This window comes from Salarias fasciatus, chromosome 19, assembly GCF_902148845.1.
Source record: "Salarias fasciatus chromosome 19, fSalaFa1.1, whole genome shotgun sequence".
In the NCBI taxonomy this organism is placed as follows: Eukaryota; Metazoa; Chordata; class Actinopteri; order Blenniiformes; family Blenniidae; genus Salarias; species Salarias fasciatus.
Genome location: NC_043763.1, coordinates 9,917,340 through 9,937,910, shown reverse-complemented (window position 1 = coordinate 9,937,910; position 20,571 = coordinate 9,917,340). Strand labels below are relative to the sequence as shown.

The window sequence follows — 20,571 nt, the reverse complement described above, 5'->3', positions numbered from 1 at the left end:
ACTGCATTTCTGTGGCAAGTTCACATCATCTTTACCAGGACTGTCATGTATAGTCAATTCTATAATCTGGTATCAAGCCTTTAAATCCTAACATGAAAGAGTAAATCCCTGTTACTAGAAATACAGATAACATACACACACATCACACAGGTTATATTCTGTTCCAGGTTACTGTTGTAGAATTTCTATGTTCTTCCTCTGCAGTTTCTCTGAAGTTTCTGGCTTTGTCTAACAAACTAAAAACATGATTATTAGGTTTGCTGGTGACGTTGGGATACCAACAAATGATTGTTGCCTTTTTTTTCCCCTTCCATTTTAATACACCGTCGGGTTATGTTAACAGTAATCCATTATGCCTTTTTTGGCTTTCTGCTTCCTCTACTACGTCCATGATTAACTTTTACACAGACACTGTGTGGACTTGTGCCCAGGAAGTACAAATCTCAGATAAACGCTTGCGGGCAAGAGGCAACTGATGCCCAGCGGTGATAAGCCTTTACGATATGTTCTGCTGCGCCTCCTCTACGCTCCCCAGGGTTCCCAGGTCTAGAGAGTAAAGGAGATTATAGCTCCCGAGCCAGTCACCCAGCCAGCCAGCTAGCCTCTTGTGTAATATAGGGCTGGATAGCAGATTGCTGAGTTGGCAATTCTCCTACTAATTGGATGACTTTGCAACCTCTGGCACTGTACGGGAAAATAATGCTTATTGAGACCCAAAGCTGCCAACTCAACTAAGAGACTCAACTCCACACAAAGTAATATGCAGTTTAGCTTTGAAATAAAAGAAAACAGGTATAATTGTGACACTGTACACAGCCAGAACAAACACGGCCTCTTCTTTTAGACTCGTCTAGCCAGTCTCAAACTTCGTTGCCAAGAGAGGAAGACACAAAAGCTGAGCCTGGTCATGTTTCCTCTGACTGAAGTTCAGCCCCAATCTCAGGTTGCCGGCTTTTCAGTAAGCGTCTCCTCTTGCCCCTCTCTTCACTACATATCCTATCCTGTCCCGTATCGCCCACCGTCTGCATGCAGCGTCACACTGCCAGTCTCTCCAGGAAGTACCAAGCTTATCTGGGTAGCTGGAGCTGATAAGATAACACGGGAGAGGTCACGCCTGGGTGAGGGAGCAGGTAAAAGTGGTGATGGGGGGGGGGGGGGGGGGGGGGGGAGTCATCAGCGCTAATCAACGCTACTCATCTCTCCTGGAACAGACGCCAGGTCAACCATTACAAGTGAAAGATAAACTAGCAGATAAGCTGTGTGGGTGGGTGCCCACCTACAGAATGCATGTCGCTTTCATGCGCATACACCTACAAGACTGTATTGAAACGCTACGAACACACCGAATACAGAGCAATTCTTGGAAATTCAAAAGAAATTCTGATGTTGAGTTGAAAGGATGAGAGAGAAGGGCGGGCTGAGGGTAGTCAAAGAATGCTGTGGGCTGCTCAGATTGTTTCGATAAGAGAATAGCTGATGCTGGTTGATTGATTTTCAAGTCTGATGAGCGGCTAGTGACTTTGATATTGCCTTGAACTTTCAAAAACATGCACAGACAGCATGACAACGCAAACATCCCCACCTTGGTTGATGTCCTCAATGGCCCGGCGGATGCCCCGGTCGAAGGCTCGGGCGTCAGCAGGACTCTGGAAGGTCAGGCCAAACTTCTTGTCATTGATCCTCCAGTGGTGGAAGATGGGGTTGACCTTGTTGTAGACGAGGTCTTTCTGAAGAACGCATTCCAGGACCACCTGACGACAGAAACACAGTTCAACAGTTAAATAATTTACATTCCGTAATTTTGAACTGCACGCTGGCATTTAACTGTGTAGTTTATTGGTGTGTGGATAAAATTTACTGGGGAACACACATGTAAATCCTCACATCTGACTCCTTAAGCTGTTTAAATGTGTCGCATTCAATCATCCCAACGCAACACGAGTCAGGGGAAAAAGAGGGCCAGAGGGCTCGAGAGAAGAATCTCGCAAGTGGAACTATACTGTATATATAGTAACTCTAGAGTTCCTAAAATAGAAGGGGGGGAAAAAAATAAGCGCCTGAAAACCAATAGATTCTCAAAGTTTTTGGGATAATTTGTAAAACACATTCTAAATGACGGGGTTTTCATTACAGATGATTTTAAAGTTGAAGAGCAGCGGTGGCGGGAGGGTGGGGGTGTGTGGAGGTGTTCTGGAGCCACGAAGCCCAAGTGTGAGGCAGAGAGAGCCCGTGTTTCCAAAGCCTATTATTAATCAGGGCTAGTGGGCCGCCTCCCGGCCTTCCTCTAGGCAGATTAAATGAAATGAGAGACGGCCATTACAGTCTTTGAGGTTTTTCCCGACGTGCACGGGAGGTGGCTTAATGGAGTGTGAATGTGTGAGCGTGCGCACGGCGATCTGCATGCGAGCGCCGGTGGCTGGTGTGACGAAAAGCTCGATGACCCAAGCGCTGCACCGTGTGTCTTGGGGGGGGGGGGATATCACGGTCGCAAACCAATCCCCGATTGCTGAAAGCAGATGGTGTCGTTCTCCACCGCCAGATATGGACGACGGCGGCGCTTCGAGATTCCGATATGTGGCGACCGTGCCGGTTTTCGTTGCTATTCAATACGAGCGTGTCAGTGAGGGCGCGCAGAGGTCTGCGTTTCAGTCTGTCTGTGTGAGATGGTTGTTGCACTTAGTGCAAGTGCACTGCAACATAACCCACATTATGTGTTCGCATGTCACTACTGCCTTCAAAGAAAACAAAACAAAAAGAGAGATGGAGGGAAGGGTTGAGCACGTATGTTTACCCAGAGAGGAAAGAGGAGAGAAAGAGAGGGATGTGAGAAGATAGGGTGGCAAAAAAAAGGAAAAAAAAAAAAAGGGGGGGGGGGGGTCCATGGTGCCGCTGGGGGTGATTGTGGAGGCGAGACTTAATGGAGCCGGAGCAGGTAAGGTGAGCGTGCGGCGAGGCCGACAGAGGAGGAAGTATCACAGTTGCATGGAAGGATGATATTCAACACCACATTCCACAAAAAGAGGAGGGGGGAGGAGCCACACAGACAGAAAAACAGACAGAAAGGGAGCAGAGGCAGGAGATGTGGTAGGAGGAGAAGGACAAAGACAGATGGAGGTGAGAAATGCACAGGGCAGCGGAGACAAAAGATTATGTTTACATGCACGCTACGAAACCGCAAAGGGCTTCATCGCCATCTTCAAGCTTTTCGAAGACATTGCAATAAAAATGCATGAGATAAACAGTCCCGGAATACAACTGCGTTTGCTTTGTGGGCTGAAAACTACAACATATATGTGTGCATTTATTAATATTCAAATAATTGCTATTCCATCTCCTATGTGAGACTAAAAGCTTATAAACCACATTTTTTTGACTTGAGGATAAGTCAAAACGATCAGATCACAAGGCTAACAGCAAAAACCAACAATATCCAATCGGCTCACGCAACAAGACCCAGCTATTCTAAGGAAAGCAGGACTCCAACACATTCGCTGCCGTATCAATCACAGAGAATCGCAGGGTATGGACGACAGGAAGCAAGGTGGCGTGGCAGAAATGTTAGCCAGAGATCTGTCATAATCTGAGCACCGGTATGGTGAGTAATCGCCAACCAATTAGATCTGTACGTTTAAGAGAGCCGGAGAATAAGAGTGAACTAGAAAGAGACGGAGAGCGGGAGAGTGGGGAGGGAGGGGGGCCAGGAGGAGAGTGATTGGTAGCTATATGGAGAGCCAGCTGAGTCATCACCAGCACACTCTGTGCCGCATCACTGCGCTTATAGACAGATCCCCTCCACCTCTCTTCTTCCGTCTCCCATCTATCTGGCACCACCTCCATTTCCTGCTCTTTGACTACATGCTACACTTTCTCCAATTCCTCTCCTGTCTTGCCGATCCCAAATGTTTTTTTGATTTAAAGCGACTGCATCGCCGCCTCCCCTCTGTCTCCCTCATGCTTTGGTCGAAGACGGGAGACGCTGAAACACTGAAAACAAACACTGAAATATATTTTTCAAAATGCGTATCTAAAACAGGACCGCTTAGTGGTTAGCATTCCTGTCTCACATGGAATTTGCATGATATCCCTGTGCATGAATGATTCATTATATTTCCGTGGACTGTGCTTTTATACTTCTTGTGATTCATTCACAAAAGCTGTCCAGTCAAGTACTAAATACTTAAATGACTGACAGAAGAAGTTTTTTTTTTTTTTTTTTTTTTTTTTTTTTAAATCTTAGTTTTCAGATTGCTATTGCAAAACATTTTGGTATACTGTATGCTCACTTAATATTGTGCAGTCCCACCTTTGTGGCGAATTACTTGAAAAATTGCCTGGAGGTGGAAACGTGAGTGCAAGCGATTACTCTTCTCTTTGTATTTAGCCTGTGATGACCTGGAAACCTGACCAGCCTTCCCCTGTAGTCAGCTTGGATCGGATCATTAGGTTGGAGAAAGTGGGATGGAGGATGGACAGATGTAAAACACGGTAGAGCAATCCTGTTTCCTGTGTTTCAGATGCAACTCTAACCAAAAGCTCTCTCCTGGGCCTTCATTCATAAAACATAATTATAGCCTTTCATTTACCTCTGGAAGCAAAACACTGAAGACACTGTTTTAAAACATACATTCAGTATTGCCCAGTGTTTTTTTTTCTTTTAAACCATGGCTAACGTATTCTTATGTGGTTGTGTTTGTTGCTGTTGTTCCCTTTGACTCATCCCTCTCTGCCTTTTCTTCTGGTGTCCTAAGATTGTCAGTAGCACTCTGGCTGACACCGACACCCTGGCACTGGGTGGCATCCCGACAGGCCCGCATATGGCCGGGTGTTTGTTGTGGTGGCTTGGGACTCTGGCTCGCGATAAGGGTGTTTTACCGCATCCCACAACAGTCGCCGAGGTCTCTGAACCTTGACTATACCCTGTCTGAGCGGCGGCGCTCCCGTCACACCCTTTCCTGTGCCACACACACGCTTGGATAGCAACGCATAAAGCACAAACACGCCATAAACACTAAACACACATAAAATGTATTATAGTCAGACTTTTTTTTTTTTTTTTTTAAGTGATTTAAACGCCCTGCTAATGCCAAATTGTTAGGAACCACCAGATTCTGTGCGTCGTGGTGGCCTCTTCTTTCTTCTGGCATGTGACACACAAATAGATTTACACTCTCATTACCACAGATGCAGGATTATCCCAGTGCATCTACTGGATCTGTTTTACATCCACAGCACAGAATGAGAGGATGACTAGAAGGTCATGAGCTTTACAGCAACTAAACCAAAAGCCCTACAGATTACAGTCAAAGGCTTGATCTTTTGGAGCCTCATTGCTACTTTGCTGCAGAAGAAAAGGACTAAACACAGTCCATGAATTTAAAATTTTCATGTGGATAGTTTGAGCACTAGAACAAAATGGCAAAGCTGAATTGATAATTTTGGTTAAATATATAAATTCATACAATGTTTGAATAGTAAAAAATACAGATCAGATTCATCAACTGTATTTTGAGTAGGACCCATTCCGGTTTCTGTTTCGACTGTACCTGTGGAGAACATGAGCTAAATAACAATGGTAGCACTGATAATGCTCATTGATTTAGTCTAGTCTTTTTGGTTTTTATTGTATGGGATTTAAACCAGAAAACAACCAGGTACTTTTGTTATTTGAGTCACTCATCTTTGGTGATATTAAATACACATCTTTACTCTGAAGCAGTAGTTTTGGACACGACAAGTTGTCTGCTGCAAAACTGAGTTTGGCAAAAAACATTTTCTGACGAGAAGTCAAAAAAGAAATCGGGATGTCATGGTGAACGCAGTTCTTTCGCGATAGATTTTGGACTGGGCTTTGGGGCCTTTCAGGTGGAGCTTGCATGTTCTGCCTGGGTACTCTGAATTCCACACAGCCAAAAAAACGTGCATTCAAAGTCAATTAACCCCCATCCATCCCGTCAATAAGTTATCCAGAGCTCTGTGTGTGTGTGCGTGTGTCCTGGGGTGGACTGGCATCCTGTACAGTGAAGCCCTGCCTTCACCCAGACTCAACCCCCTGACCCTGTGTAGAATAAAGCAGCGTTGAAGATGGATGTTGGTGAAAGCCAAACGCAGAAAAAGAAATAATCAATTGCATTAATTTCTGGTTTACATTGGCTCGGCGATTAAATATATTTTGGCGGATTTTGATTTAGTGTCTCCAAGCCATTTCCACTTTGAAAATATTTGAGGAGTCACACACAAACATGAGATGGATCATTATTTTATGTTTATACTCCAATAACTAGAAACATGTCCTCCTGCCGTAATGTACCACTGACAAACGCTGTCTTTGATTCACTCTTCATGGAGGAGGAAGTGCTCATAAAACGGGAGGAAAATACTTGTGTACTCATGGAAAACCGGAGTGAGTGTGAATTTCCAGCCCCTATTCCATCCTAGCAGTCTGGTCGTGCTCTTTTGTGCGTGTCCCACATCCCTCATCCCTCATCCCACATTCCCCGCTCTTGAGTAATCTGCCGGATGATGTCATCGTGCATCACAGCATCACGCAGTTGGCTCCTATTTTCAGATACCTGCGCTATGGAGGAAAGCCAAACAACAACTTCCTGTGTGAGTGTGTGTGTGTGTGTGTGTGAGCGTGTGTGAGTGAGACACTGGGAGGGGGAGTCTGGGAAAGCGGGGGACTCATAGTGATTTCATTTCTTCCTGGTTTCAACACATGAATTCACATCACAGGGAATAGCAGTGTAGCAGAAGGTGGTTTTCACACTAAACTAGAGGCTCACTCACCAATTTGTCTTTGAGTCTCTCGCCCTTGATGTGGAACTCCACCGCGGTGGGACTGGGACTAGGACTGGGAGTGGGACTAGGACTGGGACTACAGGGACTGAGGTTGCTGCTGCTCCCAGCGCTGCCTCCACTGTGGGTACTGCCGCTGTCCTCCGCCCGGCTGACCTTATAGACGGTGACACAGCTGAGGCCTCCGCCCCCCAGAGGAAGCCACCCACCACTGGAGTCATCCCGAGTCATGACCACTGCTCTCACACGCGCATAACTGTCACTGTGGAAGAGAATGGGAGGAAGACAGGATGGAGAAGAGAAGAAGAAGAGGGGGGAAAAAATTGATGCTGTTAGTTAAGATAATATGTAACAACAATTTTTGTCATTTCTTTGGTGATATCACAGTCGCTAAATCCTCTATGTGCCCCAAGTCCATATCAGTACCAACATATCTAATCGTAACAAGTGTTTCATTACAAGGAAGACGAGAATTAAGAAAGTTATCCACTGAAGCATCATTGTTCACTGAACACATGTAATCCAGTGGCCCTCCAGGACCAGGACACATCTGGTCTGTGTGAAATATCAGTCCATAAAATACACCATAAACAAGGTGAAATGTTGTACATAAAACCGACACAAAATGTGAAAGAAACGAGAGGCGTGAATGAAAAAGTCCAGACAAATAAATTAGAGATGAAATTGATACTATTATACATTTATCCAACAATTCAACATGAGCAAGGCATTTAAAAAAATATATAATTCAAATCTGTAGTGGTAGTCTTGGACTCATATCAGTTTGTTGTGAAACTGCAGTCTGGCAGAATCAAACTTGTAACTCGACATTTGCTGGTTTGAATCCCACTGTCCACACGTCACTGCTGTGGGTCCTTTGAGCAAGGCCCTTAACCCCCAGGTTGAGTCAGGAAGGCCATTTTACATAAAGCTTCTACAAAAAAAAATCAAGTTGGGGATCACATGATCTGCTGTAATGACTGTGGAGAGAAGCAGCCAAAACCCATTCTGTCTTATTACACCTCCGACTAAAAAATCTGGCTTGATGCTGAAGAAAGGTGACAATATAGCAGCAACAGCCAAAAAGTTGTCTGTAGCCACTGAATGAGCAAGCAGTTCTCCCCGGCCAAAGCTGTGTGTGAAAATATTTTCCATTTAAGTGATCCCATCAACAAAGGTGTCGCGGTTCATATTGCATAAAGTTAGAAGGCACATTAACCCTTGACATGGATCTCAGAGATACAGTCATATCTTTAAATGTATGCCGAAATGTTTCCATTTGTTTTAGTAACGTTCCAGTCCCAGTTTTCGCCCCTGCTAACATTGGCACGTTCACAGCTAGCATAACGTCGCAAGGAGTCGTGACACCAGCTGGGCGCTGCTCATGAAGTTAATCGACGAAACAGACCGTACTGTTCGATATTCAGAGGGGAAGGTTTGGAAGCAGCGCCCGACGACTACAGTCTCCTCACAGTCACGGCGTGAAGCAAGAAAGACACATTCACTCTGGAAATATGACAAAAATTCACAAGAAGCAAGAAAACCTGATGAGTGACTTCTGTAACAGGCGAGGGTGAAAATTCCCTGTCATTGTTAGAGAAGGGGAAATGAAGAGAACACAATTCTCCAGAGCAGTTCCTGAGGGGGTGCCAGGCTGGGGTCCGGGAATCCCTTGGAGAGGGGCCAGAGATCACAGTGGGGATCAGGGCTTTGCTTGCTTGTTTATATTGAAAATAATAATAATAATAATAAATTTCTAAATGCCAAAAAAGCCAGAAACTCCTTAGAAAAAAAACAACAAAAAAAAACGCTCTCATATGTTTGAATGGCCATGCGTGAAACGCATTTATAAATAAAAATTTATAAGTAATAAGTCATGTCAGAATACCAAACAACCTCAACAAACGCTATACTGGCACAACAAAAATAAAAAGTGGTAAATGGATATCACTAGTATAGCGCTTTCCCACTGCTTCAGCAGTCTCCACAACGCTTTACATTGTAAATCATATTCACCCATTCACACATCAACGGTGATGGCCGCCATGCAAAGCTTAAACTGACAAGAAAAGAAAATAAATCACTATGTTTTGATTGTTTTATGAATAAAATACCACATAAAACATGATATTACGCTGACTATCAATCCCACACCCTAACTCTTAATCTGCTGGTCCCTCATTGCACGTCTTTACAGGCTCCTTCACCTTCACTTGGAGTCAGATGTTTCCCTGATTAGATAACGCCGCATCAGGCCACCGGAAATTACAAAGGTCAGGGCGTGCTGAGGGCAGCATTTTGCACAAGCTGCTGGTAACATATTAAAGACTGGGAAAGATCCGAGAGCTGACAGAAATGGGCAAAAGGGGATGGAAAAGAAAAAAAAAAAAAAAGGACATTGTCGGACGTGTTCTCGTGAGACATTGCTCTCTAACCAGAAGGATGGCATCACCGAGTTTGAAACCTTTCTGATGAATGTGTTCTCGTCCAGCGGGCAAATCTGAAGCTGTGACCGAGTGCGAGAAACGTCACCAAGAGGACGTTGTGTGAAAAAACACTTAACTTGTAACACTTCATTCAAAAGAAGAACAGCTGCCCCGGCACCACCGCCCCTTTTCGCTGTCTATCCTCTTAGCCAACTCAACAAGGCTAACCTTTAGTCTCCTTCCTTCCACACCCTTGGCAAACCTTGGCGTTCGCGATATTGGTTAGTAATTAATCCAAGAGGCAGCAAGCATTAAATCTGGACCTATCTTTGTTGACATGTGGGAGCTGTGATATCCTGGCAGCTGGAAGATTTGACGTTTCTTTATGGGACTGATAGGAATCATAACTTTGAAATAAAGTAAAGTTCATAACAGACTGCGAAAAGGACATGTTCATACTCACTAATCGCAAATTGGAAGCATTTCAGAAAAACATACAGGGTGATTTCCTGTTTTTATCATTTTCATCAACACCTAGTACAAAACTTTTTAAATTGTTGACAAGAAACCCTCTTCGACTTCATATGAATGCAAATCTCCTCCACATATACTCTGTATGTGTGCCAATTCCTAAAGAAATATCAATTGAACAACAAAAGAATATTAAAAAATATCACTCTACTTTAAAATTCTTCATTCTGGTGTGATAGAATACACTGGTTTTTATTCCTCCATTGTGGAATTATCTATAACCAATCAGATCGTTCTCAGCCAATCGTGACAGTCGAGCCGAGTCAGTGTAGCTGAAGCACATCACTTTTAATCACCGTTTGTCCACAGATCTCACTTTACAGCACAAGCTGAACAAGTCAGAAGTTTTTCAAAATGACATTCAAGTATATTTTGCACGTCGGCACCGATTAGCAAATACTGTGTCTGTCAGTATTCTTTTAAACTCTGGTTTTCCTCATTTGCACAGCTGTGTGTGCAGTTGACGTACAATCCATTACTGGGTTTGGGGAGCTTTTCTTACAGAAACTAACAAGTCAGAATGCAAACATGACGCCAGCTGTATGTGCTAACATGTATACAAAATATTTACTGAATGTCACATCCCCGGATAGAGCAGATTTGGATTTTCTTCGACAAAAACACTAGAAAACTACACACATTTAAAATAGAAAAAGTTTCATGACTCAGATTATATTTCTACATAGACAACAACTATCTGGCTTGAAAAACATTAAAAAAAATACCTCAATTAAATCGGTGTTAAAATGTACAAATGGAACACTTCAATGCCACTTAATGAAGTAAACTGCAGGCAAACATTCTCTGGCTTGTTTACTTGGAGCTGTCACACAATGGCTTCAGATACACACTGTGGTTATAGTGCCCCGTGACCACATCAGAACCATGATCCTCACAACTAAACTCATGTAATTATATGAAAAGACTTCTGATTGGCTACAGAGAATTCCAGGTTGAAGAAAACGCATGTGGATCAGACCATGCCAGAGATATTTAAATAATCCACAAATAAATCCCAATCAATATAATCCACTTTGTGTGCATAAAAAAAAATACATTTTTGAACCATGTATTTTTCTGTGCATATCAAACCTATGTTTATATGGATTTAAAAAGATAATAGCAATCCTAGCATCGCCTCCTTTCCAAAAACCAGATACATGAAGGTGATCATGGTGAAACAGCAGGGTGGACACCAGAGAAATATTTCCACTAAAAACATTAGTATGAAAGTCTTTCCCCCGTCTGCTAACATGAAGCCTCAAGCTTATAAACAGTAACCACAGGAGGACTGACACACATGCCAAAGTAACTTCCTCCTTTGTCCATCCAGAAAAACATCCACTCTAATGACATCTTCCAACGGTGCCACAGAAGTCACACCAGTCCCCCCCAAAAAATGCATTTTTGTGCAGTATAGCTGGCAGTAAAAGAGGAAAGTACTATTGCCGTTACACCCCTCTATGGCCCCCAATAAAGGATGCGGGTGATGGGTGCAGAAGGGGCTGTCAGTCAGGCAGGGGTCCCTGGGGTGAACAGAAGGCAGGCGGTGGTGTCGCTCAGCCATGACCAGGGCACAATGACCAGGGCCTGACCCTTCAGACCTACCATCACACACATGCCAGCAACCGTGACACTCACAGGGAGGGGGGCCGGGCTCAGAGAGGAAGTGGACGTGCATACGATCTTTATTGCATCAAATCTGAAAATGCCCCCCGCTCCAAAAACTAAAACAGATGATAGCGTCCTACATCACATCCTCAACGCTAAAACCTCAACTCAACCAAAAAGTGAGAGAGGCCCTTGAGAAAATCTTAATAAAAGCATAAAAGTTCCCATCCTTTCCTCCTCAACAATAAAACAATTCATTTTCCTTATCATCAAAAATCTAAAGAGATATTCCAAGGCAACCTGCACGCACGCACATGCGCGCACGCACACACTTCATCGTGGGATGGCGGAGACAAAGGCTGGCCTCCACGCCCCTTGCTGGGAGCACACAGTCGACTGGACACACAATTGGGAACGGAAGCAGATCAGCTGGCCTGGGCCTGCAGGGGAGGAGGCGGCGGCAGAAAGAAAGGAGCTCCCCCCTCCAAATCCAAATTATTCCAAGTTATTCTGCTGGATGACTGACTTCATTTCCGACCAAAGCAGGAGAGAAGAACAGAGGGAGGGGTGGGAGTGTAAACGTGGGGTGGGGGTCTGGCGCGTAGACCAAGATGACAGTCAAAAGATAGCACTATAATCAGCAGAAGAACCTCTTTTCACCACAAATATTAAGTAGATGTTCCTTAACAGAATTTACACAATTTCAAGTTTGACAGGAGAGAAAGCTTCATTTTAAAACAATATAAATCTGTTGAATGACAGATATTGTCTGTAAATAAGTTATGTGGCTGATGATAAAAGTGGAGGAAAATGTTGAGATTTAAATCAGATTACTGCATTATTTTGCAAATACCCAAGTAAAACAACTTATTTGACTCCCACTGACACGTCTGTACAACTCTTAGAATCTACAGATGTGTCAACAGAAGACACATTTGTAGATTTCACTTTGGTCTTTCACAAATGAGGCCACAGATTTTTTTTATGGTAACAAATCTGCATTAAGTTTCACAATCGCCCCCATGTATTTGTGGTTAAAGGTTCAAAGAGAAGAGAAGGCATGATGGGAGAACACGTGCAGGCCAGGCAGCGTTGGGCCTCAAGGCCGGCTGCTCCAGTGTGTGGTGGAGAAGGGGGATCCTGGGACAACCATTTCCTAAGTGGACAAAGTGGCCGTTTGTGTGCTGCTCCGGCCCATGGCTCGCTGAGCTACGGCCCAGGGCTCGCCGGGCTCCAGCATGCCATCATGCTTTGCTCCCGTCTCGGCCTTGGGTTTCCCACCCCAAAAGGGGAGTGGTGGAGAAGAGAGCAGGGATGTGGGGAGGGGGGCTACTGAAAGAAAGGCAGGAGGGGAGGAAGAGGGAGGAAAGAAGGAAGAAGAGAGCGAGGAGAGAGAGAAAGGATGTGGCCTGAGCCCTGGGTGCTCGCCAAGTCACCCTCCCTTTCCTCAGCTCTGTCTCCCCCTTCTACCCAGCCCCTCCCCGGCTGCCTCTCTCTACACAATGGCCGCTTCTCTGCTGAAATTTCACGTTATTGGATCCCGGGTCTGGAGTTTTGTCCTCCTACAATGTCCAGGCAGCGGAGCATGCTGCAGGGGAGACACACTCTGCAAGCTAAAAGCTGGAAAACCATTCCTCCTTTCATTAGCATCAAAAAAGGGGAGAAAAGCCCCCACCACCATCACTTTTTTTTTCATCTCCCCCTTTTCCTAGCCATCTCTCCCCTGTATTAAAACCGGAGGAAGGCTGTCAAGCTTGGTCAAGGTCCACTAGACCCCTTTGGCCAGTAGGACTTTTGAGAGAGTTACAAAAATCATTAAAATATCATTGAGGGAAATAAACACAAGCTACTTATCCAAATCCGATTCTATAGATTATCCTCTGAAAGGAAAGCAATCTTAGCAAAGTGAGTGGAAGGTAGTGTGAAAAGCCACTGAAAATCCAAGTGCGATTTAGACACTTTTTCCACTGAAATATATGTTTATCTTTCACAGCTGTTATCACAGATAAAGTCAGACTGAAATATCACATTTTAAGTTTGCAAATCCTGTTATTTTGTGTGGAAAGAGACCCAAAGGCCTCAATAAAACATGTAGCATGTCCACCAACCAAAAGAGATCTAGGTAAAGGTAAATCGGTTGTAAGAGGATAAATTGGCACAAGTCGGGTCGCCGTGATGGAGCCTCATTGAAGGAATAAGCAACATGCGATCTGGGACTCAGCCGTCGATTCCAGCAGTGCATCTAATCTGAACGGCGCAAAACTAGCTAGCCAATTAGCTACGGTTCAAATCTCCTAAATAACCAGAGGCAAACTCAAAGGCACGGACGTCCCCAAAACAAATACCAACATGGCCTAACATGGATGCAGAGCAAATTACAACATAAGGTCAGAGCCAAATAATTTTAACGGGGGATGTGTGTGAAATAATAATGGGACACCATGGCTTGAAGAAACACCAAACCGGCATCACAGGCCTGCTTACATTAGCTGCAGTGAAAACTAATACTCTGGCTATAGAAAAAGAAGTGAAAGAGAAATTTGCCCTATCTCCTTTGAACACCTCGGGCTGCTGGTGAGTCATCTCCCTCACAAGAACATTCAGCTTAGCTACCAACTGACTCAGGAAAAAAAAAAAAAGAAAGAAAGAAACAGAACAAGCCTACTCTGCTGCACCACACAGCGAATCTTGACATCAATTGTACCACCATCCTTTTATAGATATACTACCTAATATTACAGCAAATTAGCTGATCACAGCCACTTTTGGTGGTATCTGTCACATATGGCAGTTATGGGCCAAATTCGATTGTAGTCTAAATCAGAGATAGTTCTACTCGGTGCACACATGTCAGAACTACTCACTTAGACTGCATATCTAACACTGATCCTCAAACCAACCCCTCTATTACCAGCTTGGGCTTGAAACCCGAACGGCAATGTTCTAGGTACCGCTGCGCCGCGTCACCATAAATCAACAGAAACCCATATGCGTATCAAATGCCAAAAAATTATTCTCATACATCAATCAAAGCCACATATTGAGATGATCTTAATTTGAACCACAAGCATTTGGAAAATTAAAACCTTTTGCTTGCCATATGAAAAAAAAAAAAAAAAAAAAAAAAGAGGGAAAAAAATGGAACAACCACAGATTTCGAATGCTGCGGCGTCTCTGGTCTGCTTTGATGTAAGAGTAGTCCCCGGGGACCCAGCGTTTATTCGTCATTGCTTCTCTGAAGCTAAGGGGGGGAAACAGGAAGCTGCGGGGATACGGCAGCCATCTAAGCTGTGGGAGAAACCATCAATACATCTCAGGAGCAACTAGGGAAAGATAAACCACCAAACCAACACGATGGCCCATTGACGCTGAGTGAAACTGCACTGACAAGTTGTAATTCATCACAACATGGCCAGCCGTGGAGACGACCATAACAGGATGATCTCCAGAAGTGTCATAAACCAACCTATTAGGCCATCATGAAAACCAACTCGAGTGTCTTTGAACCTGTCTTGCAGAGTTTGAGAAATCCAGAGCCACTTTTGCCAACCAATAAAATTCTATTTTAAGTTCTAAATATAGCTGCAAGACAGGAGAAAATGATCAAAAAGATTAGCGAGCTGTTAAAAATACATGTTGCTACGACCCACTTGAAACCATGACTCAGAATCATGGAGATATTTGATAACATTACATTATATTTGCATAAATTCGATCATCTGGGATCTGGCCCATCTCTCCCAAAACAGCACATACACATGCCAAATGTTTCCAGAGAAATAAACACTCTGGAGTGTGTGTGTGTGTGTGTGTGTGTGTGTGTGTGTGTGTGTGTGTGTGTGTGTGTGTGTGTGTGCGCACACACAGAAACCCCTTCCTGTTTTCAAAGCGCTCGGAAACTCAATCAAAGACACAAGGTTTAGGATTTACATCTGTGCCCTTTTATGTCTGTGGCCTCACAGGAAAGAACCATCTTAGCCCAGCTGCAGCAAAGAGCTCACAACAAGGCGCAGCCTTCATGCTCCCGCATGCAGCACAACTGAAAACAATATCCACAATTCAGACACTTAGTGCTAAAAGCACTTCTTAAAGGCATTAAGATATGGTCTGTGAACATCAGAGACCCTCCTTAACAAAGAAATAAAGACGAGCCCTGCTATGTCGATACTGTGACACAGACACGGGAATCTTTAAGTTTACTGCGACTCACCAAACTACACACACACACACACACACACAGGGCAAAAAAAGATCTTATTAGTTTGAAATAATGCTGCAAATACACTTCTGACATTTACACCACTTTGTGCGTGCTCCTAAAATACTTGAAGAGGAAATGAAAATCATAAGAGGGAAGTGGCTCAGGTTTAAAATACACAGAATCCAGGCCCAAATGTGGCCATGGGAATGGAACAGTCCTCAGCTATACAAGGCTTGTTCAGTTTGCTGGCTTGTCTCAGTTTCAGACAGTTCAAACTCTCCGCTCGAACAGAGGATCGTTGTCATTAACGACATAAACGGCATAACAGCTTCTATTAAAAGACAAATGATTAAAAAAAAAAAAACACACTGAATCACATTGAGGACTACATAACATTCAGCCATCATTGAAGGAAAAACAGGTTAGCTGTGAAACAGAGATACTTTTTTTGATGTTCCTTTAACATTTATTTAATAACAGCAACATTCATTGCATGTACATAAACTATCAGGAAGAAAAAAAGTTGTTGCAAGTATGCTGATGTATATATGTGTCAAATAATGCATTCCATTTGCCTTTGTAAACCACAGCAGTCTTAAACACTTCCCCAAAATAATACAGAAGCAAAACCAAGGATATGGTCAGCTCAGCAGACTTTGTCAGAAGGTAAAATGATCTGTAACTTAGATCAGGCGAGCTAGTAAAGCTAAAGGTTTGTGGAGGTCATATCCAACAACTGGCTGTAACCCTAAATAATACTATCTATAAAAAGGGTCCAGGAAATTATTTAGCTTAACATAAGGGCCACAGGATATAGGCAATTACCCAGGCCATAAAGCATCGGCCCTAACAGCTGAAGTAGCTGCCTTCCTTTGTCGTTTCAGGACATGATGGGGGTTGTTTGGAAAGAATGTGTATGGTGAAGCTCCGCAACAGGAATGGGAGTCCAAAACAGCCTGCAGGTGATAAGATCACGACACCCACATTGGCAGATAAAACGCTCAACTGCCAAATCAATCACAAAGATAGGAAGAGGACATAGAGAGAGAGAAATCACCGAGGATCACCTGACTGGCAGCAGACAATGCCACACTGCTGCAGGAATTTAAAACAATGGGACCATTAAACATCCATGTTCAATGGAATACAAGGATCTCTGATTACAGGGGCTAAAATCAAAATTCATATGTTTAAAGTTCAATTGCAAGGAACAAGATGCAATGTCCAGTCTAATAGTGGCAATGTGTGAGTTTAAATACAAAACTTTTAAAGCAACATTTTATTTTAGCTGACATGAAGGCAGATTACTCAATTCCAATACACAGCATACATAAAAAAGAGTGCAGTAAATATGGCCAAGCTGTGAAATGATCTAAATATGTTGGATAAACCTGGCATCCAAAATCACACGATTTCATAAACCCCCAACTGCACAATTCACATTCTCCTTACGTGAGGCATCAGTCTCTCTCTCTGCACAACCCAGACAAGACGCAAACCAAAAATCTCACAAGGCTTCATGTGCGTTCTTGTCATTTCAGCCTTGCGAACATCGATGCACCAAGGCCAAGCAACATGTTCTCAGCTGAGGGCGTGCTGTGTGTACACCAGCTTGGTTGAACCACCTATCATTCAAACTAAACCACTTCAGGGCTATGTCTTCACAAATTTTGGAAATGTTTTCAAATTAAATGGCTTCTATGCCGATTACAGGATCAAAGCTATTTTCTCCTTTGTTATGTTAGAACACGCTGAAATAACCAATATTTATACAGTCTTTAACATAGGATTACCTCATGGAATTTTTTTTTTTTTTTTTTATCAATGAAAGGCAGATGTCTCAGTATTATGATGGAACACTAAAAGTGAAAATGTAACATTTTCCTAAAAACAGGAACAAAATCATAAAATACTACAAAAATGAGTGCAATGAAAAACAGCAATCTGAAGACGCGTTTTTCCCATCCAAAACAGACAGCTCAGGAAACGCTCAGTATTCTGTTCACTCCCATTACTATGAATCATACAACAGCCAGAAAGGTGGTGGAATCATAGCAACAATGTTTGGATCACTTCGCCATCTTAGCTGCTGCCATCATGCAGTGTGGAACATACCCAGCATACACTGTAGCCTCGCCACACGGATGATACGCAGCCCGTGGCAGTAGGTCCCAAAGTATGGTTTCGAGGCCTGGAGGAGTCCCTGAGGTTACTGCAGGGAGCCACCTCAGACTGAGAAATGCTTTGATTTCACCACAATTTCTTCCTCTGCAGGTTAACACGATGAGAAAATGTATCCGGGCGGCAGCTCAAATCAGAGCTTTTACCGTTCCTGCCTCACACATGCCAACTGATTTCATAATTTGAGCTAAATCAAGGCGAGAATAATCTCAGATGAATTCCCATAAAGTCAAATATCTGTTAGGTGTGGGGTGGTTGCATTGGTATAATGATATAACTTGATATGATGGGGGGAAAGGGCTCCATGACATATGTTACATAAAAAAAAGAAGAGTAGTTCAAGGACAAAACCTCCATGCATCAAATCAATCAACCTCACAAAAGCCTGGATGGGGGGAATGGGGGGGGAAACACGGGTGTTTTCAACATTATACCATGACACTGTAAATGGCTGAAAAGGGCATATGACTTCCTCTGTGACAAATACATTATCAAAGAAAATCCTCTCAGTCGGCGAAGAAATGTCGGTTAAACAACACACTCGTGAAAAATAAAGGCTCAATAGATTAGTGCTCGTGTTGTAATGTGCTTTGAATAAAAGAAAATGTGATCATTGTGTGATCGTCGGTGCAATGCGAAACGGAGTACAGTGCTGTGAATGGGCAGGCAGGTACTTTATGAATGGAGGGGATCATGTGACCGCAGCACCTCCCGAAGCAGATATTTCTCACTGACTGTCAACAAGCGCACACAAGGGATCAGCCCATTAAAACAATACCGAAACGCCACCCGAAATGGGCGCGACGTGGATGAAAACATGACACGCACGGATCACACTTCATCCCCACGGGTCGCGGTGGATCTGGGCGTGAATGTGACGCCGTTTTTAAGCGTTTTTATGAATGGGGATTGTGATATGTAAATGAGTGTGATTGAGAAAAAAATGGCATCTTCAGCCTTTCAATGCCGACATTGCCGCAATAAGGACGACGGGCTCTCAGTAAATAAAGGCTGGACTGAGATACAAACACGATCTGCACGATTTTTAATCGGTGATTATGTTGTGAAAATCATGGCGGACGGCAGTTACACAGAGATCGGGTTTGTCAATATATTACTATCAGATCGTGATGTACTGAACAAATAGATATAAGAAATTATATTTAACCTCGCTACACGTGACTCCGACTGATCCCTCATAAACTGTTTTATAGATATCATTCATTACAGGGTTAGTGAGTATATCACATATAAGTCACGTAAATATATTTCCACAGGATGAGCTTGTTAGCTGCTCACAGAGGCAAAAAGAGGAAGAATCATGATTCCTTCGCGATGGCTTTCTGAAATAGCTTCTACATAATCTCATAATGTCATCTCATGGATTTAGCCATATATAAAACACCTTGTCTAGTTTATCGTTGATAAAATGATGGAACATGGTTAGAAATGTCCCTGGATATTATGTTGGTGTGTGTGTGTGTTGATATCTAAAGACGTGCAACTGTGCGACAATGTTTATGTAAAGGGTGAAAAATACATGATTAATAAAAAAACGTAAACAGCACTCACTCGTTGTTTGGATTTGTTGAATCTTCACTCATTTTTTTCCTCACGGGGATCCAAATCCTAGCAATAGCATCGACGACGCAGTGACGGCGGGACAAAATACCACATATATCACCATTTTTCCTCCCCTCGCATACAGAAAATACCCCCTTATTTCGGATTGTAGGTGAACGTTGTGGACACGGGCATGCCTGACCAAAGCGTCCCTGTGGGAACCAAGTGAAGCTAGCTCGGCGTTAGCTCTGCTGGCCGGGGACTAACATTAAATCGCGAGGAGGAATGACAACCGTTGATTCATTTTATCCTCCCTGGAAGTAAAATCCGACCACAACAAATGAGCCATCATCGGCATCATCCTCTTCGACAAAAAAAAAGAAAAAGAAAAAAAGAAAAACGACAAATCCCCCCAATGGCTCGCGGAGAACGTGTGTAGATCCTTTTAAAAAATGAAGAAAGCGCTGCAGACTGTAACGCTTGGCAGGTTATTTATGGCTGGCTGTCGAGCATCCATTCGCCAACTTCAGGTCCAGGACAACACTTGAAAAAGCGCCGTGCAGCGTTGCTCCGTCAACGTGTCCGAGTAATTTGCAGTAAAGGCATCCAAAGCCAAAAAAGAGGGGCTCGGCTGTTTGCGGTATGAACGCTGGTACACGCAGGTGTCTTTTAAAAACGACAAGCAGGCTTGAGATTTCCTTGAGAAGTTGGTGGACATCTGCTTTAATCGAACTCCATTTTCAACTCGGGGGGAATGAAACGTCGGAAAACTGGGCGGATGTGTCGACCCTCGCATGAGAAAATTAGATCCTTCCGCGACGTAGTAAAAACATAACGCTCTCGCGCTTTAATAAGCGCACCCTGCACTGAATTTACAACGCCTGGTTAAGAAGTAACTAATATTGCGCTCGGATATAACCCCGTCCGAGCTTGCGTGGTGAATTTAGTGGCGTTTTGTTCCAAAGTTGACCTAAAGTAGTCCCCCCGCACTTCCAAAAAGAAGTTTCCCTTCAATCACGCATTGATACAAGAGGGAAGCGTCTGTGTGATAGCACGCAAAGTAGAAAATAATCTGGAGGAAGGACTTGGGCTGACACACACACAAGACTCCGGCCGATTAACAATTTCTGCCGCTTTCTTTCATTAAGCACTTTTATCGCGATCGACCGCCCCCGAGTCACTTCACTGAGCGCCAGATGCAGAAATTGTGCAGTTGGTGCTGTAGATGCACACAGGCGAGAGACTGCTGCAGCACGTGGAATT

The 20,571-nt window shown here is 43.7% G+C and overlaps 1 protein-coding gene across 1 annotated transcript in view; it reads right to left on the bottom strand.

Moving 5' to 3' along the window:
• The window catches only part of spred1 (sprouty related EVH1 domain containing 1), a 31,971-nt gene extending 11,735 nt beyond the window's left edge, over window positions 1–20,236 (bottom strand). The window contains exons 1-3 of the mRNA XM_030116156.1: window positions 19,318–20,236; window positions 6,787–7,057; window positions 1,583–1,751 (exon numbers count right to left, since the gene is read on the bottom strand). Of these exons, the coding sequence (XP_029972016.1) occupies window positions 1,583–1,751; window positions 6,787–7,057; window positions 19,318–19,349 (472 nt within the window). The 5' untranslated portion in view covers window positions 19,350–20,236. The remainder of the gene's footprint in view (window positions 1–1,582; window positions 1,752–6,786; window positions 7,058–19,317) is intronic.
• Between the last annotated feature and the right edge of the window lie 335 nt (window positions 20,237–20,571).